General features: G+C 41.0%; 1 protein-coding gene across 2 annotated transcripts in view; it reads right to left on the bottom strand.

Moving 5' to 3' along the window:
- AGAP1 (ArfGAP with GTPase domain, ankyrin repeat and PH domain 1) overlaps positions 1 to 27,690 on the bottom strand; it is a 428,513-nt gene that overhangs the window by 325,755 nt on the left and 75,068 nt on the right. For both annotated transcript variants that reach the window (XM_088132847.1, XM_088132845.1), the window contains exons 6-7: positions 20,994 to 21,128; positions 18 to 145 (exon numbers count right to left, since the gene is read on the bottom strand). In XM_088132847.1, coding sequence (XP_087988973.1) covers positions 18 to 145; positions 20,994 to 21,128 — 263 coding nt within the window. The remainder of the gene's footprint in view (positions 1 to 17; positions 146 to 20,993; positions 21,129 to 27,690) is intronic.

Below are 27,690 nucleotides of genomic sequence, written 5' to 3'. Positions count from 1 at the left end.
ATGAATGCAATTCATACCTGGCTAATATGTACTGCAGAGACCTGGGTTGAACATACTGATGAGTGGCTTGGAGAGTTTGGTAATGATTTGCAAGGACCTATTGAAAGTTGCTGTTTTTTTCTGGTTGCAACAATCTTCTGTGCCACTGTAAAGGTAAAATAATATTAGATATGTATCTACCTCTGGAATTACTATAGAACAACTTCCCAATCTAAGCAGTAATGTAAAATGAAATGATGGATATTCAAACTAGGAAACTTACCACTGTGCTTTTTGTAACTGGAAATTTAGTTTCTTTGTGTACAAAAAAGCTTTTAAATAAAATATGAACTTTCAGAAAATAAACATGAAAAAAGTAATGCTAATTTAGTCTTGTTTATGTTAAGAATTGTTACATGAATTTTTTGTTTCAAGAGAAATCTAGAATACTTAATCTGGATAGGAAATGGTACCATGTCAGAGGATTAACTAATTCTACATGGAATACAGACTCTATTTCTTAGAACAGCCTTCCATAATGTGATGCCATTTTATTGCAACTCTCATAAACTACATCAGGAACAATAAAAATTGTAATTCAAAACTACTGGGAAAAACTATCTTAGAGAAGGGAAAGTGGCTTGTTCATTGGAGGAAGACTTTTTGTAACTATTAGACTATATCTATACAACATTATATTATGTTTAAAAATTAGGCTAGTCTCACTAAAGTCTGGCTAGTGAGTATCTCAGGCTGAACTAAACACCTGTTATTTTATACATGGTCACAATGTAGTAAATTATCAGTTATTCAATGTATACCCCATACACCATAGGGGTTTAAAGAAAGTTTAGGAAACAGATATGCAGCTCTGATTCCAAAGCACAAAAGGTGCTTCGGATCTGGCTTAGGCATTTTTAAATCCAGGAAAAGGCACAGCTGCTTTAAGGAGCTATTCCGGGTACAATGAGCCTGCCCACACTGGATCAGAAGTATTTTTTCTGCTTCATCCTATCCCTAGGTTAGAGAAAGAAGAAAATAAAGGAAGGAAGAAAAAAATGAGCAAAACAACAGCATACATTAAACAATATTAGAATGTGAAAATACATTAAAACAAATATTGTAGCATGCCAGCAAATATCCAAACTAACATGAGATTCCATCATTCCAGGGGGGCAATTAAAAAGGTCTGATCTCTGAATATGATAATCACAGAGGCCAATTTTAAGCTATAGAGAGATTCTTATAAGAACAGATATTTTCTGAAAGAGTTGGGACACTGTCATTAATATACATTAAAAACAATATATCAGCTGCAAAAAAATAAATATATAAACACTGTAGCTATAAAATAATTCACCAATTTTTAATATGTCTGCAAACTGAAAATAATATGTATTTTGCATTATTGTATTTTGACAGAATGCAATCCTTCAACTTGATAGTACTGCAGGAATTAAGTTATGCAATTTTGCCTTTTAATGACCCATTACTGTGATCTTGGCCAAAAACACTAACTTAAGAAATAGGCAAGAGTGCTAAATATGGGCATCACCTTGAACTTGCAGCTGTGGCAACAGTAATTTATTCAATTTAGGCACTGCCTGACTCCAAACTAGCTTTGGGCAGTATACAATAAAACCAAACAAAATAGAAAATACGGTATAATACATTATAATAACAAAGGACAAGAACAGATGGCGAGTTACACCCTCATTGCTACCTATTTAGATTATGGTAAGTTGCTCTTTGTGGGGCTGCCTTTGAAAATGATCTAGAAATTTCAACTGGTACAAAACACAATGGCCAAGATGGTAGCAGACGGGAGCTTCTACTATATGTGATACCTATTGTTTGAATGCTACATTAGCTGCCAATAAGTTGAGACCAATTCAAAAGGTTGTTTTTATTTATGAAGCTTTTTTATGACTAGGGTCTAAGATACCTTAGGGACTGTCTCCTCCAAGTGAAATTTCCCAAGCATGGAGGGAAGGGATGCTCAGGGTCCCATCTCTGTGTGAAATCAAGAGGACATGGACCTGAAGGCAGTCCTTCTCCATAATGGCCCCCATGCTTTGGAATACTTTGTACATGCTTCCTTTTGTACATGCTTTCTTGGATTTTTGCAAGGCTGTTAAGACAGCATGATTTAAACAAATATTTAAAGGCTGATTCTTCTTTTTATTTACTTTTTGTGATTGGGCTGCAAAGTTTATAGGACAATATGTTATTTATGTATTATAGCATTGTTTTAACCTAATTACTATATGTAATCTGGAGTCTGGGGAGCTGGATCGTATATAAAATGTGTGTGATTAAATAAACAGGTTTGCTGAATATTAATATACAGTGGTACCTCGTTTCTCGAACTTAATTCGTTCCGTGACTCTGGTCGCGACCCGAATTGGTCGCGACCCGAATCAAATTTTCCCATAAAGTTCAATGTAATTACGGTTAACCCGTTCTGAACCATATGTTTTTTTTTTAAAACCACAAAAATATGACACAAAGTACAGTACGAAGAGAGAGAATGCTAACCTTGCTCGACGTAACTTCTGGCATGGAGGACAGGAAGGTGGGTGGGGAGGTGGTTATTGCTTGGAGGGAGAGTCCCCCTCCCTACAGGAAGCCACGACCACGTGTCATGGCAGGGAAAATGGCCGCGGATCCTGTTTGTCACCTGATCCGGCGTTCGCGAACGGAAGCAAAATTTTGCGAACGGTGCTGTTCGTGACCCGAATTCGTCGTGAACAGAAGCGTTCGTGACCCGAGGTACCACTGTACTTACAAGACATGCACACATAAACATAAAAACATTACAAGTCACTTTATTAAAACTATAGCAGTAAACAATATAGAAAAAAGTATGTTAAGTTCTTATGCCCTGTGCAGGATGATACTTATGTTCAGGATATGTTCTTACAACAGACTTCCGGGGAAGAAATGGTGAACTGAAGACAGTTCCATGAAAAGTGGAGCTGACAATTGCGGTGGAATGAAGAGCCAGCAAGCAGGCTGGCTCTTCCTAATTCCTCTCTGAACAAGGAGAGGACTTGAGATCACCCACAAGTGCTCCAGACAGTTGCTCCTCATGAGGAGGCTGCAAGACAGCAATCTCCAGTGGGTTTTGAGCTCTGGGAGATGAAGGAATAGCTGTCTTGCTCAAACTGCAGTTGGCGCCTTTGAAAGCACTCTGGATTTGTATACTTCCTTTTCTAATTACTTTAGGAAATTGTTTGTTAACTGCTTTTCAGCTATTAGGAACCTTTGGATTGACAAGTTTTACAGCACCAGGGGAGTTTCTTTCAATCCTTAGAGGAAGAAGTTTTAAATACAAGTTTAAGGACTTAAACTTTTTTTTTTTTAATAAACAGGAAAAGAGTGATTAAAATTTTGATTATAGAAAGTTACAAACTGACTAAGGGTCCAGATGGATTTGAAATAATAAGATTTTGGAACTAATTATAAGAATCATTCCTGTGGGGAAATGCTTTTGTTTTGAATTCTCTTTTAAAAAATGACAGGATGAGACTTTGAAGGCTTTGAAGCCTTTGGGCACTAGAGGGAACCAGAAGGAACTAAAGATTACAATTAAAGGAGAAGAACACTTAAATTTGACCTACTAATATAGAATGAAGCAAAATATTTTAACACTGGACATATTGAAGGATATTTTTGAACGATGGACCCAGAACTTAATTTTAAGAGTGTCTGCCTCTATCCTCCCATTTCAAAAGATTACAGAGTACAAAACTATATGTCTGGATGCATATATAGCCAAACACAGAGGCACACAATGAAACATTAAAACACTATCAACCAAAAGAAGGGTGCCAAATTTTAAAAAGCAGTGTAAGACACTTAACAGCAGTAAAACAATTTAAATTAGAAGGCTTAATTATAGAAAAATAATTATTAAATGCAATCTATATGTCAGACATATCTATAATAGATTATCAATAAATTAACTATGGTATATTCTATGTTAATTGACCATTGTTCATGAAATGTGTACTTCCTAGCCATTTTAAGAAGTTGATTCTGCTCTTATTCTGAGACAATCAATCTAAACATCTCATCTTGCAAATCTTAGTGAAGTCTCTTTAAATTTCTGGGTATATGAACACATTATATGTGAAAACAGTGACAGTATAAGAATTGCCATTCCAGAGAATGCTTCACAAATGTTTACTGATCTCAATAGAACTTATTTTCATTTTAAATCTGCAGTGGACCAACTATGACAGCACGAACTTACATTCTATTAACATTTATGAATTAAAGCATTTAACACTCTTTTTCAAAGAAAACTTCCAGAGTAGTCTCTGTCCTCAAGCTTAATATGAGCTTATTAAATATCAAATGTATTCCTCTTTTCAAAAGGAAGCAATTAGAAGCAAAAGAAAAAAAAATCAAGCACAAGGACTAGTAATAGCAAGGTGATGCTATATCTCTAGAAGAGATGTACCAGCTACCACGAACCGCTCACAGTTCTAAAGCAGGCTTCAGTAGTTCTCCCCAAAATAACCTTGCAGTTAAGCTTGCTAGAAGTGGCTTTATCACAACTGGAAGTTGTATGCCTCAGAAGCTGCAGGGTTCATATTTTGGTGGCCTCATTGCAATGTGTCAACACGTCATTGTTCCTACTGTAGCAGGAATTTCCAATACCCTCTGGGAGAGGGGGAAGAAAAGATGTAGTCTAGCTGATGGAAACAAATGGCAAATGGCGCTTCTTGATTTAATCTTTCTCATTATTAATTCCTTCAATATTTCTTCTGGGACCTGTTTTACTTCTACATCACTGAACATAAATAAAAAAAATTCTTCAGATATCACAGAATGCCACAACTATATCATTTTTAGGAACAGTTACATAACCTTCATTCACCACTACTTCTCTACATTGGAATTCTATATTACAAAGAATTGTTATGGGCTAATATGGGAAATTATCACTGAATATACTGAAAGTAATTGAACTATCATTATACTTATATAATTTTTTTCTCATAAAACAATTGAAGAAATGTTCAAGAAAATAAAGTAAATGTTCAGAATCAGTGACAGCAGCAGAATCTACCGACAGCAGACAGTGTTGCCTTAGTTAGTTTTCATCGCCTCTGCGCACTAAATAAATGCCATCAGCAAAGACACAGTTAGCCATGGAGAAGGTAGAACTGAAGAGCAAGAGCTTGTAAGTAAAATTAGGCTGAGCAAAAAGAAATTAAAACTTTAGAAGTGCTATGAAACTCCAAATCATTCTCATCTCATAGCTGATTTATAAGGGAAAGGATATAAAACTAAGAACTAAACTTGGCCTTTCAAAATAACCAAATAAGGCATAGAGACTTTGTACTGTCTTTATTTTACATTATTTGCACTGCTAATTTATAACATTTGATAATGGCCAAGGAACAACTGTTCCTTGAGGCACTCAACATTTAAGTCCATGGTTGAACTGTGACATGTACACTCAAGTAATTATATTTACTTGGAAGTGAATAGGGCTTACTTGAACATGTGCATGCTGTTTTATAAAACACATCTTTTTGCAATTCTAAGTGGTCTTTGAAAGCATTCGATAATTATTTTGTTTCCGGAATAGTAAAAAGGTGAGCAGAAAATCAAGATGTCTCTGCTGTTGTTGCACTGACATCTTGTGGCCATTTACTAAATTATGATGTCTTCATTTTAGATGCATACACCTTTTAGAATACTAACCACATTCATTACTAATTTCCACTGAAAGTTTCAATGTTTTTGTTTATGTAAACCACAAGCATGCTGTTTGTGCATGGAGCTGAAGTGAGCAGGTAAATTAAAAATGAAGAAAATGCACTAAGCACTTTCTGCTTGTTACCTTTGAAAAATAGCTTCCTCACAGGATCAGGCTTTTCACAGTATACTTTCAGCAGATATTATATACAAAGGACTACATTAAACAATATCTTCCTTCCTTCCTTCCTTCCTTCCTTCCTTCCTTCCTTCCTTCCTTCCTTCCTTCCTTCCTTCCTTCCTCCCTCCCTCCCTCCCCTTCCTTCATTTTGTTCTGTGCTTTATTGACATTTTATATTTTAGCTTTTGTATTTATATATTAGTTGTATGTTATTAGTTTTTATTATTATTTTTGTTATATTATCATCATTGTGTGCTTATATTGTATGCTGCCCAGAGTCCCACTGTTTGAGTTGGACAGCCTTGTAAATCTTGGGATAAACAAACAAACAAACATTGTTTCCCAAAAGAAATGTTACCCTAATGAATCAATCGCCTGATGGCGAATCAATCAATGAATCACCATCAGCAACCCTTGGGGAACTACCATTTAGGGAGACCCTGGGCCAAGGACCCCTTTTATTTATGTCTTTATTTTTAAATGTGGTTTCCATGAGACAACAAGAGGGAAAAGTTGACTGTGGCCTTATTTTAAGAGATGTGAAAAAAAATCAGAGTGGAAAATGGCCTAGGAGTGAATACCAAAGTAGCAATTGATAGGGAAAATAAGGTGGGAGGGTGAAATCTGACAGCGGGAGGGCAAGAAAGGCCAGCTGATGGCCAGCCTTTCTTTCAGGTAGCAGCTCCATTAAGAAGCAATGTTCACCTAGCATTATCTATAATTTAATCCCAGACAGAAGTGCTGATCTGACACATATCATACAGACTTGGCTGACAGAAGCGTGGGTTCTGTTTTGTTTCCCTGCTTTGTTCCCTAGGCTACACTTTGCTGTAGAAGCCTAAGATAGGAGGGTTAGGAGGTGGATCACTCATGATCTGTAAGAATTTTATCTCACTGATGAGGTGCTCCGTCTGATGGCCTGCTAAATTTAAAAATATGCTACTGTATTTGGGTGGTTTGGACAGAATAGAGGTTCTGTTAGGGTACCAGGCTGATGAGTCAAAATTTGAAATATTTGGCTGTAGCAGGAGGTAGCTTGTTCACCGAAGGGCTGGAGAGCGGTACAAGAATGAGTGTCTGCAAGCAACAGTGAAGCATGGTGGAGGTTCCTTGCAAGTTTGGGGCTGCATTTCTGCAAATGGAGTTGGAGATTTGATCAGGATCAATGGTGTCCTCAATGCTGAGAAATACAAGCAGATACTTATCCATCATGCCATACTACCAGGGAGGCGTATGACTGGCCCCAAGTTTATTCTGCAGCAGGACAACGACCCCAAACATACAGCCAATATCATTAAGAACTATCTTCAGCGTAAGGAAGAACAAGGAGTCCTGGAAGTGATGGTTTGGCCCCCACAGAACCCTGATCTCAACATCATCAAGGCTGTCCGGGATTACATGAAGACACAGAAGGATTTGAGGCAGACTACATCCACAGGAAATCTGTGGTTAGTTCTCCAAGATGTTTGGAACAACCTACCTGCCGAGTTCCTTCAAAAACTGTGTGCAAGTATACCTAGAAGAATTGATGCTGTTTTGAAGGCAAAGGGTGGTCGCACTAAATATTGATTTGATTTGGGTTTTTCTTCTATTTGTTCACTTTGCATTTTGTAAATTGATAAACATAAACAATTACAATACATATTTTTGAAAGCATTCTTACTTCACAGCATTTTTTCACACCTGCCTAAAACGTTTCCCCAGTACTGTATTTATTTATTTTTTAATCAAGTTATATAGTCACCCATCTCACTGCAGGTGACTCTGGGCAGTGTACAACAAAGGTAAAAACAGTAAAATACATTAAAAATATATAAAACAAAGTAAAACAGAGAATAAAAGGAAGTTAAAAATAAGGAAGCCACCTCACTAATTCCCCCATCCCCTGGAATCCCCAGGCCTGCTGGCATAACCAAGTCTTAAGGGACCTCCAGAAGCTCAACAATGACAAGGACAGTCTCACCTCAGGGGGGAGAAGATTCCACAGCGCAGGCACCAAAGCAGAAAAGGCCCGCAGCCTGGGGACTGCCAAATGTATCTCCCTAGACGATGGAACCTGTAACATGCCCTCTCTGCTGGATCGGGTAGGATGGGCAGATGAAATTGGGGAAAGGCGGTCCCTCAGATAGCCCAGCCCCAAGACATGAAGGGCTTTAAAGGTTAACAACAGAACCTTGAACTGGACCTGGAAACAGACTGGTAATGAAGCAGAGGTGCAACGTGTGTTCTACTAGAAACACACGTAACTGCTTGCATTGCTGTATTTTGCACCAGCTGAAGTTTCTGAAGAGTTTCAAGGGCAGCCCCATGTAAAGCGCATTGCAGTAATCTGACCGGGAGGTGACCAGGGCATGAGTGACCATGAGTAGGTCCCTCTGATCTAGGAATGGGAGCAACTGATGCACAGTAAGAAGTTGTGCAAAGACCCTCCTAGCCACAACTGCCACTTGCTCTTTGAGCAGGAGTCATGAGTCCAAGAGGACCCCCAGCTTGCACACAGGGTCTGTTTGGGGCAGCATGACCCCATCCAGTACCAAAGATGGTAAAATCCTAGAGCCAGAGGGACTCGAAACCCAAAGCCACTCAGTCTTGCCAGGGTTCAGCTGAAGCATGTTGTTTCCCATCCAGATGCTCTTAGCCTCCAGACACCGAGATAGGATGCCCACAGCATCACTTAAGTAAGAGGGGCAGAGATGTACAATTGAGTATCATCAGCATACTTATGATACCTCAACCCATAGCAACAGATGAACCTACCCAGCGGTCTCATGTAGATATTAAATAGGAGAGGCGAGAACGCCAACCCCTGAGGCACCCCAAATAGCAGGGGGTGGGGTCTCTCCTCCCCAATCACCACCAACTGGAACCAGCCCTGGAGAAAGGAAGCAAACCAGCACAATACCATGCTGCCCACCCCCAAATCTCTGAGTCAGTCCAGAAGGATACCATGGCTGATGGTATCAAAAGCCGCTGAGAGGTCAAATAAGGCAAGAATTGATGCAAACCACCATCCCACCCATGCCAGAGATCATCCAAAAGTGCAACCAATGCTGTTTCTGTACCATACCCAAATCTGAACCCTGACTGAAAAGGATCCAGAGAATCTGTTTCATCCAAGGTCCTCTGAAGCTGCTACGCAACCACCTTCTCAATCACCTTCCCCAAGAAGGGGAGGTTGGATATTGGATGAAAGTTGTCCAGTATTGTGAGGTCCAGCTATGGCTTCTTGAGGAGGGGGTGAACCAAAGCCTCCTTTAGAGGTGCAGGAACAATCCACTCACTCAAAGAAGAATTCACCATCACCAGAACTCAGCCACACGACACCCCCCAGGCTGCTTTCACAAGCCAGGAGGGGCATGGATCTAGAGAGCAGGCAGCTGAGCTCACAGTCCTAAGGACCCTGTCCACTTCATCAGGCCCAGTAGGTTCAAACCATTCCCAGATAACCAGGCAAGACTCCACCTTAGGCATCTCCCACAGACCTGCAGCAAAGCCAGCATCCAAGTGCAAATAATCCAAACACAACTCCAAGGGGATAATCAAGTGGTCCCTATCCTCCTCCATCTTACTGGAGGGGGGGTGCTTGGGGGGTGCATTCCAAAGGCCCAGGGGCTCCCATAACAATCAATTACATGCATCCCCTGGGAGGGGGAAACCAAGCTTGGGGGGGGTGCTAAATAATAATTTGTTATATCTCATTCTTCAGCTACAAAACTAAAGAAAGTGACAGTTTTAACAGTGTAAAACTGGTATTGGTTAAAGTAAACTAATATATTTTAAAACTAATGTATTTCAGCTGAAGGAAGCCTACTTTATTTAATTATTCAAAATAGTTTAGCAGTCTTAGTAATCTTGATCCCATTTCATCTAGAAATAACAACAACAAGACACTACCCTGATCTGCTTGTGGGGCTTGCGAACTCCGAGGAGGATGAGAGCTATGCCAGAGGCTCAACCATACTGGACAGGTCTCAGCAGAGGAGCCAGATGAAGAGTGTCTCTACCTAAACAATATGGTGAGACGTAATTTACAGAAACCTATACCGGATCAGTCATTAACTGGGTCAACAAGGACTATGCTAGGTATTCTAGTTCCTGGACATCTAGTGACAAGTGGGCTACAGGATTCAGGACTGTTGGCTGAGCAACCAGGGCCAGCAGCTGCAGGACTACTGGAAGAAAAGTTGTTTACCCATTGCAAATATCTGAAGACTGAAAACAAAGAAATAATGATCTGCCATTACAAATCAGTCCAATGAGAAGAGGATATTTGAAAAGAATAACCAGTTCTGGAAAGAACAGAGGCTAGCACATCAACTCAGGGAAAAGAAATCGAAGCCTACCAGAAGTAGCTCAGACTGTAGGGGGAGTCGGCAGTAAAGGAAGCCAACAACACAGCTACTGAATTATTTTCATTCCCAAACAAGGCACCCTCTCCTCTGCCTTCTCCTCAGAAAGAACAAAGCCCTCTAACTGAAAAACAAGAGGAATTGAAACAAAGAATAACTGCGCATCTAGAACAGCACAAAAACAACAGAATAAGGCTGCCTGCATTGAAGCTTGTTACAAAGAAACAGCTAGCACAAGTATTAAATGATGCCAATACTGTAATATCAAGTATAAGTACCAGCTCACTGCAAGAAACAAACCAACTAATGTACAGTATAGCTGCAGCTATAACTGAATGCCTTGGATGCAAAATCAACAAACAAGAAAAAAAGCTAAATAGTGCACCACCAAAATGGAAGATCAGGCTGGAAAATAAGATCAGCATGCTAAGATCAGAGGGAAGCAAGCTAGAACAGATGAAAGAAACGAAGTTGAAGAACAGGAAGACCAAAGAATACCTGATCAAGAAATATCATCTAGAAACAAGGAAGATCAAAGAAGCAATGGGAATAATAAAGCAGCAAAATAGCAGCCATAGCCAAAAAGATCTGCAGGTATGAATCTCAAATTGCACACTATAGGCAGAATCTCCAATTTCAGTCAAATCAGAAGCGTTTCTCCCAATCCATCAATGAAGAGACTGCAATGAACCAGTCAACACCCAACAAAGAAGAAACAGTGTAATTCTGGATGCAGCCATGGGACAACCCAAAGAAATACAACAAGACTGCAGCTTGGATAAAGGAAGTAGATAAGAATAAAAAAGAAGCTGAAATGAAATAACTTGTAACAATAGCAGAAATGGTGGAGAAAAGGGCAAGGAAGATCAAGAATTGGTAAGCACCAGGTGAAGATGAACTGCATGGTTTTTAGTTGAAACATCTTACTGGTCTACACCCACTCACTGCCAAGCAGTTTAAAAACATACTACTAGGAGGTGAAACTGAAAATTGGTTAACATCTGGCAAAACCTACCTGATAATGAAAGATCCAGCAAAAGGGGCAGCACCAGGCAACTACAGATCAATTACCTGCTTGCTAACAACTTTCAGATTGCTAACTGGTGTGGTAGTTGATGCAATCCAACAGCATCTACTTGAAAACAAGCTCTTTCCATCTGAGCAGAAAGGAAACCACCCAAATAGCAGAAGGACAAAAGATCAGCTCCGAATTGACAAGATGATTTTGGAAAACTGTAAGAGAAGGAAGACCAACCTGAATGTAGCTTGGATTGATTACAAGAAGGCATTTGACTCCCTGACACATGACTGGATAATCAAGTGCCTAGAAATAACAGGAGTCAGTAGAAACATCAGAAGCTTTGTGCAAAAATCAGTGGCACAATGGAAGACACAGTTGCTGGTCAACAGTGATAGACTGTTGTTAACTTCAAGAGAGGAATCTCAAGGAGACTCACTATCACCACTGTTTGTCATTGCAATGATTCCTCTGTCAACAATACTGAACAAGTCAGGACATGGCTATCAAACATCAAAAATACCTGCCAGGTTATCCACCTTCTTTACATGGATGATCTGAAGCTGTATGGAAAAACACCATCTGAAATGGAATCGCTGCTCAACACTGTCCAAATATAAGCCAAGATATTGCAATGGAGTTTGGACTGGGCAAATGTGCCACCCTTACCATCAACAGGGGAAAAATAGTGAAAACTGAAGGAATCAAGATGCCCTATGGAAATAACATCAAAAGTCTGGATGAAGAAGATCATTACAAATACCTAGGCATCCTTCAGGCTGACAACATCAAGCACACTGAAGTCAAGAAGATTAGTAGTGAATACATCAGAAGAACGAAGAAGATCTTAAAGTCCAAACTCAGTGGAGGAAATACCATCAAGGCGATTAACAGATGGGCAATTTCAGTCATTAGATATACAGCTGGAATAGTGGACTGGACTCAAGCTGAACTAAAAGCCCTGGATAGGAAGACCAGAAAAATAATGTCAATGAATCATGCTCCTCATCAATGCAGCGATGTTGACAGACTCTACTTACCAAGGAACATAGGTGGACATGGAATGTTTTCTTCTTGAAGAAGAAAAAAGGGCATTGGAAGAAGGACAGTGAAGAAGATGTACTGAAGATAGTACACCATGAAGGCTTACTGAATACCAAAGAGACCAAACTGGCCTATAAGACAGACCAAATGAAGAACAGAAAAGAGACATAGCAAGGCAAAGTATTACATGGCCAGTCACAAAAAAAATAGCAGGCAAAACAGATAACAACAAGGCCTGGCAATGGCTAAGAGCAAGAAAACTGAAGAAAGAGACAGAGGGGCTGCACAAGATCAAGCCTTAAAAACAAATGCATACAAAGCTAGAATCGAGAAGACAGCAACACACAGCAAGTGCCACCTCTGCAAAGAAGCTGAAGAAAGAGTGGACCACCTAGTCAGCTGCTGCAAAAAGATTGCACAGACTGACTACAAACAACGGCATGACAAAGTAGCATCAATGGTGCAATGGAATACAGTGGTACCTCGGGTCACGAACGCTTCTGTTCACGACGAATTCGGGTCACGAACAGCACCGTTCGCAAAATTTTGCTTCCGTTCGCGAATGCCAGATCGGGTGACGAACAGGATCCGTGGCCATTTTCCCTGCCGTGACATGTGGTCGTGGCTTCCTGTGGGGGGGGACTCTCCCTCTAAGCAATAACCACCTCCCCACCCGCCTTCCTGTCCTCCACGCCAGAAATCGCGTCGAGCAAGGTTAGCGTTCTCTCTCTTCGTACTATATTTTGTTTCATATTTTTGTGGTTTAAAAAAAAAAAAACATATGGTTCAGAACGGATTAACCGTAATTACATTGAACCTTATGGGAAAATTTGATTCGGGACACGACCAAAATCGGTTGGCGACCAAATTCGGAGGGGTCAAAACGGATTAACCGTATTTACATTGAACCTTATGGGGAAATTTGATTCGGGTCGCGACCAATTTGGGTCGCGACCAGAGTCGCGGAACAAATTAAGTTCGTGAACCGAGGTACCACTGTATCTGCAAGAAATACCATTTGTCTGCAAGCAAGAACTGGCAGAACCACAAAACAACCAAACTAATAGAAAATGAAGAAACTAAAGTGCTCTGGGACTTTAGAATTCAAACAGACAAGCACCTGCCACACAACACCCCAGACTTAACAATTGCTGATCAGAAAGATAAAAAAGTCTGTACAGTGGACATTGCAATACCTGGAGACAGCAGAATAGAAGAGAAAGAACTGGAGAAAATCATAAAATATAAAGACCTGCAGATAGAAATAGAACAACTATGGCAAAGGAAAGCAAAGGTAGTACCAATAGTAAAGGCACCTTAGGTGCAATCCCAAAACATCTGGAGCACCACTTGAACACCATCAACACTGACAAAATCACCATTGGTCAATTGCAAAAGGCAGGATATAAGCTTGGAACAGCTTATATCCTGTGACAATACCTTTAACAACATCAAACAATATCTGGCTATCCCAGGTCCTTCAGAAGTACTCAACAGGTGGATAAAAATGCCAAATCCAGTCTAAACATCTAACTGTGCAACCAATAATGATAATTTTTATATATAACTCAAGGTGGCGAACATACCTAATTCTCCTATTTTTCCCCCCACAACAACAACCTTAAGAGGTGAGTGGGGCTGAGAGAGAGTGACTGGTCCAAAGTCACCCAGCCTTGTCAGGGGGAGGAGCTTGTGATGCTCTGATGAGGTTGAGAGCTATACCACTTGAGGTGGTAGTGTATTCTACCAGAAAGGTCACCCAAGGCAGACAGGTCTCAGCTGAAGAGCCAGACTAAGTGTATCCATTAACCCATTAACTGTGGTGAGAAAAAAGAAAAAAAATCCTATACCAGACTGATTGTCACCCAGTTCAATAAGGACCACGTCAGGTATTAGAGTTCCTGGGCATTTGTCGACAAGGAGGCAACAGGAGCTATGGCTGGGCAACCTGGAAAAACAACCACCACAGAAAAGATAAAAGTATACTGTGTTTGAAAACCATGCCATTATGGCCTGCTATTATAAATCAGAACCAACAAAGCGGGGGTACTTAAAGCAAATGTCTGAACTGTGGAAAGGAATTTTTCCAGACTCATATTTCACTGAACAACAATTAGCAGATCAAAGGAGATTCATTACTAGAAATAAAATATTCAGGGATGCAAAACTGGAAGGAATTCAGAAAAAAAATTGAAAATGGAAGACCAAAAAACAATAGTAGAATAGTAGAAGAAACTCAGATAACAACAACTGGAAATATAGAGGAAACAGCTGATATGAACTACAGAAATGATAACTTAGAAGAATAACAACAACACGACAGTACAGGTCAGCACTGAAACAACCTATGAACTTACTCTCCAACAAGAATTAAAAGAGAAAATTATAACATATGCACAATTACCAGTAGAAAGACAAAGATTGCCAGCACTGTAAGTAGTGCCTAAAAAAGACCTGGCACCTATAATGAAAGATGTGAATAAGACGCTTGCAAGGATTAAAATAACATCTATTGAACATTCCAGTCACTTTGCCTACATTACAGCAGTGATGGTTACAGAAGAACTGGGTATCAAAATTAAAAAACCAAAAGCAAAATCATATTCAATCCCAAAGTGGAAGATCACTAGCAAATCCTAGTGACTTTATCTGACATACGTCTAGAATAATCCTCAAAACAGCCCTGCAAATATTCCCCAGCCCCTCCTTGCCAGGAGAGACTGGATCATCAAGCGCCTGACTCAGCTGGCTCTGTGTGGGCATAATATGGGGGGGGGGGAATAATTATGTTTTACTGTCCTTATTGCCACAAGATAATGTCTAAGGTCAATGCTGACATTGCCTACTCATTCCAAGCAATAACTAAGGCCTCAGTTGAACCAGGGCCCCAAGAACAACCCCAAGCTTTCTGTGAAACCCAATAGGGTCCATCAGGTGCCTAGGGCAGACTGATCAAATAGTACCTACCTCCCCGCAGCAAGATGAAATCTCAGAGAAATCCAAGACCAACAGAAAGTGATCTGTCCATGACAAAGGAATGATGTAACATTCCCCAACTCCAGTTTACATCACCATTGCCCAAGATAAAAACAAGGTCCAGCATATGACACCACACCATGCCCATGTATTGGGCCAGAGATAACTTGGGACAGCTCCATGGTTATCATGACCTCCTGTGCAGCTTCCAAGTCCACACCCAAAGACAGTTTAAAGTCCCCCAATAGCATATGCTTGGGGAACTCCACTGGCAACCTAGCCATGGACTCTAGCAGCTCAGGTAGGGAGATTGCTATGCAGCAGGAAGGCTGGAATATAAGCAACAATGCTGTCTTTCCTACTGCCCAACTTCACAAAAGATGCCTCACAACCAGTCATCTGCAGAGAGTACTCCTGGAAACCATCAGAATATCTCAGATGACAACAGCCACACCACTGCCCCAGCCCTGGATCTGTAACTGATGCCACACACAAAAACCTGGGAGGGCACATCTCTAGGAGGGGCAACCACTGCCCCCAGGGCCCAACTAGGTTTCAGTAATGTAGGCAAGGTCAGCCCTCTCATCTACTATTAGACTATAGATGAGGAAAACTTTATTACAGACTGATTGCACATTAAGCAGCAACAGCCAAAAGCTAGGATTTCTGGAGCTGTGATTTACCAGGTCTTTGGGTAAGGCAAGATGGGTACTAAGCACCAAGGTCATCTTCCCCAAGTGTGACCCGGCCTCTGCCATATCTCCCTCTGCCCTTCACCTCCACAATACCCTCACCTGGTCCTTCTCCCCCCATTATCCTAACTTATCCTGACCCATCTGCTCCTCCTTCCAAATCAAAGGCCCTATCTAAATATCCAAACTTCCGATACCCACCACCAGGACACTGGGTACCAACTATGGGGATGCTTCTGATTTACACTCAGCGTCCTGTATTTAGGATTACCAGTTGCCAACCTCTAAAACCCATCCCACATACCATTCCACCAAACCACCCCACCCCCACCCCACTCTTACCCACATGGTGGGGAAAGTCAGGGTAATACTTGGTGGCAATGGTACAGTGGGGCAAAAAAGTATTTAGTCAGCCACCAATTGTGCAAGTTCTCCCACTTAAAAAGATGAGAGAGGCCTGTAATTTTCATCATAGGTATACCTCAACTATGAGAGACAAAATGGGGGGGGAATCCAGAAAATCATATTGTCTGATTTTTAAAGAATTTATTTGCAAATCATGGTAGAAAATAAGTATTTGGTCAATATCAAAAGTTCATCTCAATACTTTGTTATATATCCTTTGTTGGCAATGACAGAGGTCAAACGTTTTCTATAAGTCTTCACAAGGTTTTCACACACTGTTGCTGGTATTTTGGCCCATTCCTCCATGCAGATCTCCTCTAGAGCAGTGATGTTTTGGGGCTGTCGCTGGGCAACTCGGACTTTCAACTCCCTCCAAAGGTTTTCCATGGGGTTGAGATCTGGAGACTGGCTAGGCCACTCCAGGACCTTGAAATGCTTCTTACGAAGCCACTCCTTCGTTGCCCGGGCGGTGTGTTTGGGGTCATTGTCATGCTGAAAGACCCAGCCACGTTTCATCTTCAATGCCCTTGCTGATGGAAGGAGGTGTTCACTCAAAATCTCACGATACATGGCCCCATTCATTCTTTCCTTTACACGGATCAGTCGTCCTGGTCCCTTTGCAGAAAAACAGCCCCAAAGCATGATGTTTCCACCCCCATGCTTCACAGTAGGTATGGTGTTCTTTGGATGCAACTCAGCATTCTCTCTCCTCCAAACACAAGTTGAGTTTAGACCAAAACGTTCTACTTTGGTTTCATCTGACCATATGACATTCTCCCAATCCTCTTCTGGATCATCCAAATGCTCTCTAGCAAACTTCAGACAGGCCCGGACATGTACTGGCTTAAGCAGGGGGACACGTCTGGCACTACAGGATTTGAGTCCCTGGTGGCGTAGTGTGTTACTGATGGTAGCCTTTGTTACTTTGGTCCCAGTTCTCTGCAGGTCATTCACTAGGTCCCCCCGTGTGGTTCTGGGATTTTTGCTCACCATTCTTGTGATCATTTTGACCCCACAGGGTGAGATCTTGCATGGAGCCCCAGATCAAGGGAGATTATCAGTGGTCTTGTATGTCTTCCATTTTCTAATTATTGCTCCCACAGTTGATTTCTTCACACCAAGCTGCTTGCCTATTGCAGATTCAGTCTTCCCAGCCTGGTGCAGGTCTACAATTTTGTTTCTGGTGTCCTTCGACAGCTCTTTGGTCTTGGCCATAGTGGAGTTTGGAGTGTGACTGTTTGAGGTTGTGGACAGGTGTCTTTTATACTGATAACAAGGTCAAACAGGTGCCATTACTACAGGTAACAAGTGGAGGACAGAGGAACCTCTTAAAGAAATAGTTACAGGTCTGTGAGAGCCAGACATCTTGCTTGTTTGTAGGTGACCAAATACTTATTTTCCACCATGATTTGCAAATAAATTCTTTAAAAATCAGACAATGTGATTTTCTGGATTTTTTTTCTCATTTTGTCTCTCATAGTTGAGGTATACCTATGATGAAAATTACAGGCCTCTCTCATCTTTTTAAGTGGGAGAACTTGCACAATTGGTGGCTGACTAAATACTTTTTTGCCCCACTGTATAAAGCTGAACAATTCTGGAAAAAGTATTCTTATCAGAATGAAAGTTAAGTCAAAAGTTGAATTCTCAGTTCAACCTGCTATAGTTTTATTATACTTTACCAAACCATATATTTCCTGAAAGTAAATTAACCAAATTAACTTTATACAGTACATGCTAACTGCTACAAGGAAAAACTGCTTTTTACTGGAAAAATCATTTGAATCCCTCATTGGAAGAATGGCTAACCAAGCTATGGGAGTACGCTTCTAGAATACCTTAAAATAAATCTGACAGGACCTAGAAGGGAAAGTGCGCTCCTTTTGATCCTTCTGGATCTCTCAGAAGCCTTTGATACCATCACCCATGGTGTCCTTCTAGATCACCTTCAAGGGCTAGGAATTGGAGGAGTGGTTGGAGGAGGAATGTTGGAGGAGGTTGGAGGTTGGAGGAGGAATTTTGCAGTGGTTCCACTCCTGCCTCAGTGGGCAACAGGGGTGGGAAGACATCAGTCATGAAGTTGTAAGTACTGCAGGGCTTGGCACTTTTCCTCTACTTTTTCCCATCAACACTGAGGGAGGTTATCTGCCAATGCAGGGTACAATATATTCAGTATGCTGATAATATCAAGTTGTATATAGCTACACTGGGCCACGCAGAAGATGCTATCGACATCTTGACCCAGTGCCTGAAAGCTGCAAGGATCTGTATGGAACAAAACAGGCTGAAGTTGAACTCAGGTGTTGCTGCATCTGGAATGGTCCCCCTAGAAAATCTATCAGTTTCCACATCAATTGCTTTCCACAAACTATTAAAAACAGAATTATTTCAAAGAACATTATGAATGTGACAGGGTATCTCCATCAATTTTATTGGTTCTGTAATTGTTTATACATGAATTGCTGACTTTATTTTCATTTTTGTTTTATCTATTATGGATGTTTTATTATGCTACCTGCCTTATCATTTTTATTTTCATTTATTAAACCATGGGTGTTTTGTTATATTGTTTATATATGTATTGTATGCCACCAAGAGTCTCCTTAATTGCAGCAGGCATAACTCAAATAAATAAATGTCTGTTAAATGCACTTCTGTTATTAAGATGGCCAACACAGCCATTGCTATGTGCTGAAATCTCAGAAGGGACTGCTAAGGTAAAGAATTCTCCAACCCATCTGCTAATTGTAGAGCAGGAAATTTCTCTCCCCTTATCTCCCATTTGCAGGGAAGAAATAAACTACTGGACCTCAACCACTCTAATCTACATTTCAGGTAAATTGGGAAGAATATGGTCTATCTCTTCTTGTCACTCTGCTTCCTCACTATTGCTCTTTCCCATTGCTGACTTATCAAGCAAAGCACAGAAGAATTAGATTGGCGCAGAAAATGATCAAAATTCTCTTGAAGAGGTTGTTATTCTTTACATAGGGACTGAATTTAATGTTTTTTACTACTCCAAGATAAAGTGGTAGTAGCATAGGAGAAAGTATTCTCAATTCCAGGTCCCACAAATACATCCAGGAATTTTTGCTTCTAAAATAGAGGAGGAAAAAGACCTAGAGGCTGAGAACAAGCAGGCTGCAAAGTCTTATCAACTGTTTTTACTTAACTGAGCATTGTTCTCATATTCACAAATACAAATGACTGAATGCTGTTTCACACAAAAAGAATCCCCTTTGCATAGAAAACTAGAAATCAAGGGAAAATACTCTAACCTAGCCTTTTCCTTCATATCAGTTTTTAATATACAGTATTTTGGAGCAGAGTTCAGGTAGGGAGTTCCAAGAATCAAGTCATTATTTAATCTCTGCCTAATGGTAAAGTCTTAGTGCATGGTTACAATTTCATTGAACTGTACCTTAGATACAATTAGTTTTGTGCATATTGAATTGGAAGCTATCTTAACTGAGTGCATCTGTATAACTATGAACAGGATAACTAGCTCATCTTGCATTTTTGCTTAGGAAGCTTCACCACCCAGTTTTCAGTCAACCTCTCTAATCCATGACTGTTGCAGATAAGATAACTTTGAAATAGAACCATTTGTTACATGTAGTGCTTGAGTTACAACAGCAACTGGGACCGGAATTTCTGTCACTAAGTGATGCAGTCATAAAGCATGATGTCATGTGATTGCATTGCATAGCAACAGCAATCCCACAGTCCCAGTTGCCGTTGTAGCCCTAGGACCACACGGGTCGTTAAGTGGGAGTCCCAGGCAAGCAGGCCTGCAGGTGTGCAGGTGCTGTGGGGAGGGATGTATGCCGCAGGCAGATACTTCAGAGCACGGACAGGTGCGTGGGTGCCGTGGTGGATGCTGCATGCAGGTACTATGGAGCACGGGCGGAAAAAAAGTGGTGGGAGAGCAACTTCCTGCCAACTTCCCCACTGACTTTGCTTGTGGGAAGCCAGCAGGGAATGTTGGAAATCACAATCACATGACTGTGGCTCGTTGCAACATAATTGTGAGCAGGGCACTAAGTGCCTGGATTGCAATCGTGTGATCGCAGTGAAACTGCAACAGCTAGACCTCCAAGGACTGGTTGTAAGTTCCCCTTGTTCAGCACTGTTGTAGCTTTGAACAGTCACTGAATGAGTGCTTGTAACCCAAGGACTACCAGTATTCTACCAGATGGTGGTTCCCGGAACATGTGACAAATAACTTACTAGAAAACTACTATATAAACAAGCACTGGACATGTGGATATTTTTCCTTGCTTCAGCACAACCCATATACAGTTGTGTGGGAATAAGTCCATTAAAGATGTACCTGAATCAACATCAACATTTTAACTTGCAGTGCAAAATGACAAAACTTAAGCACAGGGTGCAAGACTGTAGCACATAGTACTCAATGTATCTGAAAACTGCTTAATATGGTAATTATTAACTAGTCCCTTATTTCACATGAGTAGGTAAACAGTTTTATCTCGTTAAGTATACATAATACAAGAAGTTTCAAAAGAGAGAAAGAGTATACTTTAGAACCCAGTTAATAGTTCCTGATATTTCTATCACTGATTCAGTGCATTTTAATTAGATAGGCAAGTTATAGTGAAGAATAAGTTTACCATCCTGAAAGACTCGCTCCACATTAAGCCCATAGGTAGCACAAGTTTCATAGTAGATGCATCTCTTCAAATCATTGGACAGTTTCCGTGCTCTAATATCATCAATGACACGAGGATTATTCGAACTTATAGCATCTATAAAGAAAACAAGACATTTTTGTTTCAGAAAGTTCTTAAAGCCAAGTCCCCTACTTTGTGGGGCCACTTGAAATTCTGAAAATATCTTACAAAATGGCTGTCTCGACAAATGTGGCCAATTATGAAGTACCCACATACCAAAAGGTGACCAAAACACTTGTTACAGCTATTTTCCATTTAATTTTCTGGAATACCTCTGGTGTCTATGTGCAGAGCAGAGACATTTTCAAAAATCCCATGCTTCAGCCTGGTACTTTGCTTTGCAGTATTATCTATCATATTTACAGTACTGTGCAAAAATTTTAGGCAGGTGTGAAAAAATGCTGTAAAGTAAGAATGCTTTCAAAAATATATATTGTAATTGTTTATGTCTATCAATTTACAAAATGCAAAGTGAGCGAACAGAAGAAAAATCTAAATCAAATCAATATTTGGTGTGACTACCCTTTGCCTTCAAAACAGCATCAATTCTTACACTTGCACACTTTGTACACTTGCACAAAGTCAGGGATCTTGCAGGATTAGAGTCAGGTGTATTATTAACCAATTATACCAAGCAGGTGCTAATGATCATCAATTTGATATGTAGGTTGAAACACAGTCATTAACTGAAACAGAAACAGCTGTCTAGGAGGCTTAAAACTGGGTGAGGAACAGCCAAACTCTGCTACTAAGGTGAGGTCATGGAAGGCAGTTTCATGTCACAGGTCATATACCACGGCAAGACTGAGCACACCAACAAGATACAAGGTAGTTATACTGCATCAGCAAGGTCTCTCCCAGGCAAACATTTCAAAGCAGACTGGTGTTTCAAGATGTGCTGTTCAAGCTCTTTTGAAGCAGCACAAAGAAATGGGCAATGTTGAGGACCGTAGACGCAGTGGTCGGCCAAGGAAACTTAATGCAGCAGATGGAAGACACATCACGCTTACTTCCCTTTGACATGGGAAGATGTCCAGCAGTGCCATCAGCACAGAACTGGCAGAAACGAGTGGGACCCAGGTACACCCATCTACTGTCTGGAGAAGTCTGGCCAGAAGTGGTCTTCGTGGAAGAATTGTGGCCAAAAAGCCAAACCTCCGATAAGGCTAAGCGACTCAACTATGCACGAAAACATAGGAACTGGGGTGCAGAAAAATGGCACCAGGTGCTCTGGACTGATGAGTCAAAATTTGAAATATTTGGCTGTAGCAGGAGGCAGTTTGTTCGCCGAAGGCTGGAGAGCGGTACAAGAATGAGTGTCTGCAGGCAACAGTGAAGCGTGGTGGAGGTTCCTTGCAAGTTTGGGGTTGCATTTCTGCAAATGGAGTTGGAGATTTGATCAGGATCAATGGTGTCCTCAATGCTGAGAAATACAAGCAGATACTTATCCATCCTGCCATACCATCAGGGAGGCGTGTGATTGGCCCCAAGTTTATTCTGCAGCAGGACAACAACCCCAAACATACAGCCAATATCATTAAGAACTATCTTCAGCGTAAGGAAGAACAAGGAGTCCTGGAAGTGATAGTTTGGCCCCCACAGAACCCTGATCTCAACATCATCAAGGCTGTCCGGGATTACATGAAGACACAGAAGGATTTGAGGCAGACTACATCCACAGGAAATCTGTGGTTAGTTCTCCAAGATGTTTGGAACAACCTACCTGCCAAATTCCTTCAAAAACTCTGTGCAAGCGTACCTAGAAGAATTGATGCTGTTTTGAAGGCAAAGGGTGTCACACCAAATATTGATTTGATTTAGATTTTTATTCTGTTTGCTTACTTTGCATTTTGTAATTGATAAACATAAATAATTACAATATATATTTTTGAAAGCATTCTTACTTTACAGCATTTTTTCACACCTGCCTAAAACTTTTGCCCAGTATTGTATACAGCCACCCATCTCACAAGATGTGACTCTGGATAGTGTACAATAAAAAAAAACCTTAAAATGACAGTATTAAAAAACATTATCAAAAAACATTAAAATCATCAGTCAGGAGAGAGCATTAGATATTACAAACAATGTAGCTACCTCATTAAATTGCTATTTCCTTGAGACCCCCAAGCATGACACAGCCAAGTTTTGAGTGACTTCCAGAAGGACATCAAGGATGGGGCCAGTCTCACCTTGGGGGGATGATGTTCCACAAGGCAGGTGCCATGGTGGAAAAGGCCTGCCTCCTGGGTCCCACCAGGTATATCTCCTTAGCAGATGGGACCTGTAACATACCTCTTCTGCTGAACCTGATGGGATGGGCAGATGTAATTGGGAAGAAGTGGTCCCTCAAATAACCTGGCTTATTACTACTACTATTATAATTATCATCATCTTAGAAACTACACTTAGGTAAGGCACATGACAAGCACCAAGAAGCATATTGACCAGTATATTTTTATTTCCAGGCATAACGTTAGGACTCAGCTTCTAAAGGTGGTTTTGTAGGGAAAATGTCTCAAGACAAGCAAATCAGTATCCCAGCTCTTCTTTAAAGATGTATTGCCCTCGAATTTAAAAGTGATTTTAAATGCCAACAGTAAAAACTGAAAATTAAATAATAAAATAGTAGTTGGAATAGTCTGCACCTTACACATATGGGCCATCGAGTTGGTGTTGACTTTTAACAATCACATAGATAGGCCTTCTCCAGGATGATATGGCTCCAATATGGCCACCTAATTGATGAAGGTTATTAATTGGAGTATCACAATTGTTTGATTAATAGTTAATTGGTGCATAACTAGGGATTATCAGCAACAAATTCAAGGGGTCACTTTCTGTATGTAGATTAACCAAAATATAACTGCATTTTCGTTTACTACAATTTGTTCTACATAGGACTGCCCTTGAAGACCACCCAGAAACTCCAGCTTGTGCAAAATGCATGTGTTCACGTGCTTACCAAAGAAGCATGATATTGTCACAACACTTCTGCTACAAGACCTGCTGGTTTGTTTCCAACTGCAATTCAAGGTGCTTGGTTAACTACCTTTAAAGTCCTATATGCCTATTGCCAAGTAAACTCTGCTCACTGATCCAGGTGAATAAAATACCTGCTGAAGGATCCCACTTATCAAGAAATACAACAGCAGGGAGCAAGGAGGTGAGCATTCTTGGTAGCTGCTTCTTCCTTTGGAGTAGCTTCTCTCCATGAGGCAAGAATGGCCCCACTACCAAACTTGCCTTTTCTGGAAACCCTCTGGAGATCTATGACAAATGCTTTCTTATTGTGTATTATTTTGTTTTTATTCTATATTACAGCCTTTGGAATGAAGCAGTTTATAAATCTTATACATATACAGGTGAAACTCAAAAAATTAGAATATCGTGCAAATGTTCATTTATGTCAGTATGGCAACTCAAAAGGTGAAACCAATATACAGTCAGGTCCAGAAATATTGGGACATCGACACAATTCTAACAACTTTGGCTCTATACACCACCACAATGGATTTGGAATGAAACAAACACAATGTGCCTTAACTGCAGACTGTCAGCTTTAATTTGAGGGTATGTACATCCAACTCAGGTAAACGGTGTAGGAATTACAACAGTTTGCATATGTGCCCCCCCACTTGTTAAGGGACCAAAAGTAATGGGACAAGTGGCTTCTCAGCTGTTCCATGGCCAGGTGTGTGATAGTACCCCAATTACAATGTGCAGATAAAAGGCCCAGAGTTCATTTCAAGTGTGCTATTTGCATGTGGAATCTGTTGCTGTCAACTCTCAAGATGAGATCCAAAGAGCTGTCACTATCAGTGAAGCAAGCCATCATTAGGCTGAAGAAACAAAACAAACCCATCAGAGGGATAGCAAGAACATTAGGCATGGCCAAAACAACTGTTTGGAACATTCTCATAAAGAAGGAATGCACCAGTGAGCTCAGCAACACCAAAAGACCCTGGAGACAATGGAAAACAACTGTGGTGGATGACCGAAGAATCCTTTCCTTGGTGAAGAAAACATCCTTCACAACAGTTGGCCAGATCAAGAACACTCTCCAGGAGGTAGGTGTATGTGTGTCAAAGTCAACAGTCAAAAGAAGACTTCACCAGAGTGAATACAGAGGGTTCACCACAAGATGTAAACCATTGGTGAGCCTCAAAAACAGGAAGGCCAGATTAGAGTTTGCCAAACGAAATCTAAAAAAGCCTTCACAGTTCTGGAACAACATCCTATGGACAGATGAGACCACGATCAACTTGTACCAGAGTGATGGGAAGAGAAGAGTATGGAGAAGGAAAGGAACTGCTCATGATCCTAAGCATACCACCTCATCAGTGAAGCATGGTGGTGGTAGTGTCATGGCGTGGGCATGTATGGCTGCCAATGGAACTGGTTCTCTTGTATTTATTGATGATGTGACTGCTGACAAAAGCAGCAGGATGAATTCTGCAGTGTTTCGGGCAATATTATCTGCTCACATTCAGCCAAATGCTGCGGAACTCATTGGACGGCGCTTCACAGTACAGATGGACAATGACCCAAAGCATACTGCAAAAGCAACCAAAGAGTTTTTGAAGGGACAGAAGTGGAATGTTATGCAATGGCCAAGTCAATCACTTGACCTGAATCCCATTGAGCATGCATTTCACTTGCTGAAGACAAAACTGAAGGGAAAATGCCCCAGGAACAAGCAGAAACTGAAGACAGTTGCAGTAGAGGCCTGGCAGAGCATCACCAGGGATGAAACCCAGCGTCTGGTGATGTCTATGCATTCCAGGCTTCAGGCTGTGATTGACTGCAACGGATTTGCAACCAAGTATTAAAAAGGGAAAGTTTGATTTATGATTATTATTCTGTCCCATTACTTTTGGTCCGTTAACAAGTGGGAGGCACATATGCAAACAAGTGGGAGGCACCTGTGTAGGTGCATAATTCCTACACTGTTCACCTGAGTTGGATGTACATACCCTCAAATTAAAGCTGATAGTCTGCAGTTAAAGCACATTGTGTTTGTTTCATTCCAAATCCATTGTGGTGGTGTATAGAACCAAAGATGTTAGAATTGTGTCGATGTCCCAATATTTCTGGACCTGACTGTATGAGATAGACGCATTACATGCAAAGCGAGATATGTCAAGCCTTACGTTGGTATAATTGTGATGATTATGCCGTACAGCTTATGAAAACCCCAAATTCACAATCTCAGAAAATTAGAATGTTACATGACATCAATAACACAAGGATTGGAAATAGAACAATATGGGACCTCTGCAAAGTATAAGCATGCATACAGTATGTACTCAGTACTTGGTTTGGGCCCCTTTTGCAGCAATGACTGCCGCAGTGCGGCATGGCATGGATGCTATCAGCCTGTGGCACTGCTGAGGTGTTATGGAAGACCAGGATGCTTCAATAGCGGCCTTCAGCTCCGCTGCATTGTTCGGTCTCATGTCCCTCATCTTTCTCTTGGGAATGCCCCATAGATTCTCTATGGGGTTCAGGTCAGGCGAGTTTGCTGGCCAATCAAGCACAGTAATCCCATGGTCATTGAACCAGGTTTTGGTACTTTTGGCAGTGTGGGCAGGTGCCAGGTCCTGCTGGAAAATGAAGTCAGCATCCCCATAAAGCTCGTCTGCGGAAGGAAGCATGAAGTGCTCCAAAATCTCCTGGTAGACGGCTGCATTGACCCTGGACTTAATGAAGCACAGTGGACCAACACCAGCAGATGACATGGCTTCCCAAATCAACACAGACTGTGGAAACTTCACACTGGACTTCAAGCATTGTGCATTGTGTGCCTCTCCATTCTTCCTCCAGACTCTGGGTCCTTGGTTCCCAAATGAGATGCAAAAGTTGCTCTTTTCAGAAAAGAGGACTTTGGACCACTGGGCAACAGACCAGTTCTTTTTTTCTGTAGCCCGCTTCTGACGTTGTTTGTTGTTCAGGAGCGGCTTGACAAGAGGAATACGACATTTGAAGCCCATGTCCAGGATCTGTCTGTGTGTGGTGGCTCTTGATGCACTAACTCCAGCCTCAGTCCACTCCTTGTGAAAGTCCCCAACACTTTTGAATGGCCTTTTCCTGACAATCCTCTCCAGGCTGAGGTCATCCCTGCTGCTTGTGCACCTTTTTCTACCATACTTTTCCCTTCCACATAACCTTCTATTGATGTGCTTTGATACAGCACTTTGGGAACATCCAACTTCTTTTGCAGCTACCTTTTGGGCTTTCCCTCCTTATGGAGAGCGTCAATGATGTTTTCTGCACAACTGTCAGGTCAGCAGTCTTTCCCATGCTTGTGATTCCTACTGAACCAGCCTGAGAGACCATTTAAAGGCTCAGGAACCCTTTGCAGGTGTTATGGATTCATTAGCTGATTAGAGTGGGACACTTTGAGCCTAGAATATTGAACCTTTTCACACTATTCTAATTTTCTGAGATTGTGAATTTGGGGTTTTCATAAGCTGTACGCCATAATCATCACAATTATACCAAAGTAAGGCTTGACGTATCTCGCTTTGCATGTAATGCGTCTATCTCATATATTGGTTTCACCTTTTGAGTTGCCATACTGACATAAATGAACATTTGCACGATATTCTAATTTTTCGAGTTTCACCTGTATGTA

This window comes from Python bivittatus, unplaced genomic scaffold, assembly GCF_059951505.1.
Source record: "Python bivittatus isolate LINGU-HERP-01145 unplaced genomic scaffold, Pbiv_v1 ctg000020_np1212, whole genome shotgun sequence".
Classification (NCBI taxonomy): domain Eukaryota; kingdom Metazoa; phylum Chordata; class Lepidosauria; order Squamata; family Pythonidae; genus Python; species Python bivittatus.
The sequence above is the reverse complement of the archived record's forward strand: the minus strand, read 5'-3'. Positions and strand labels throughout refer to the sequence as shown.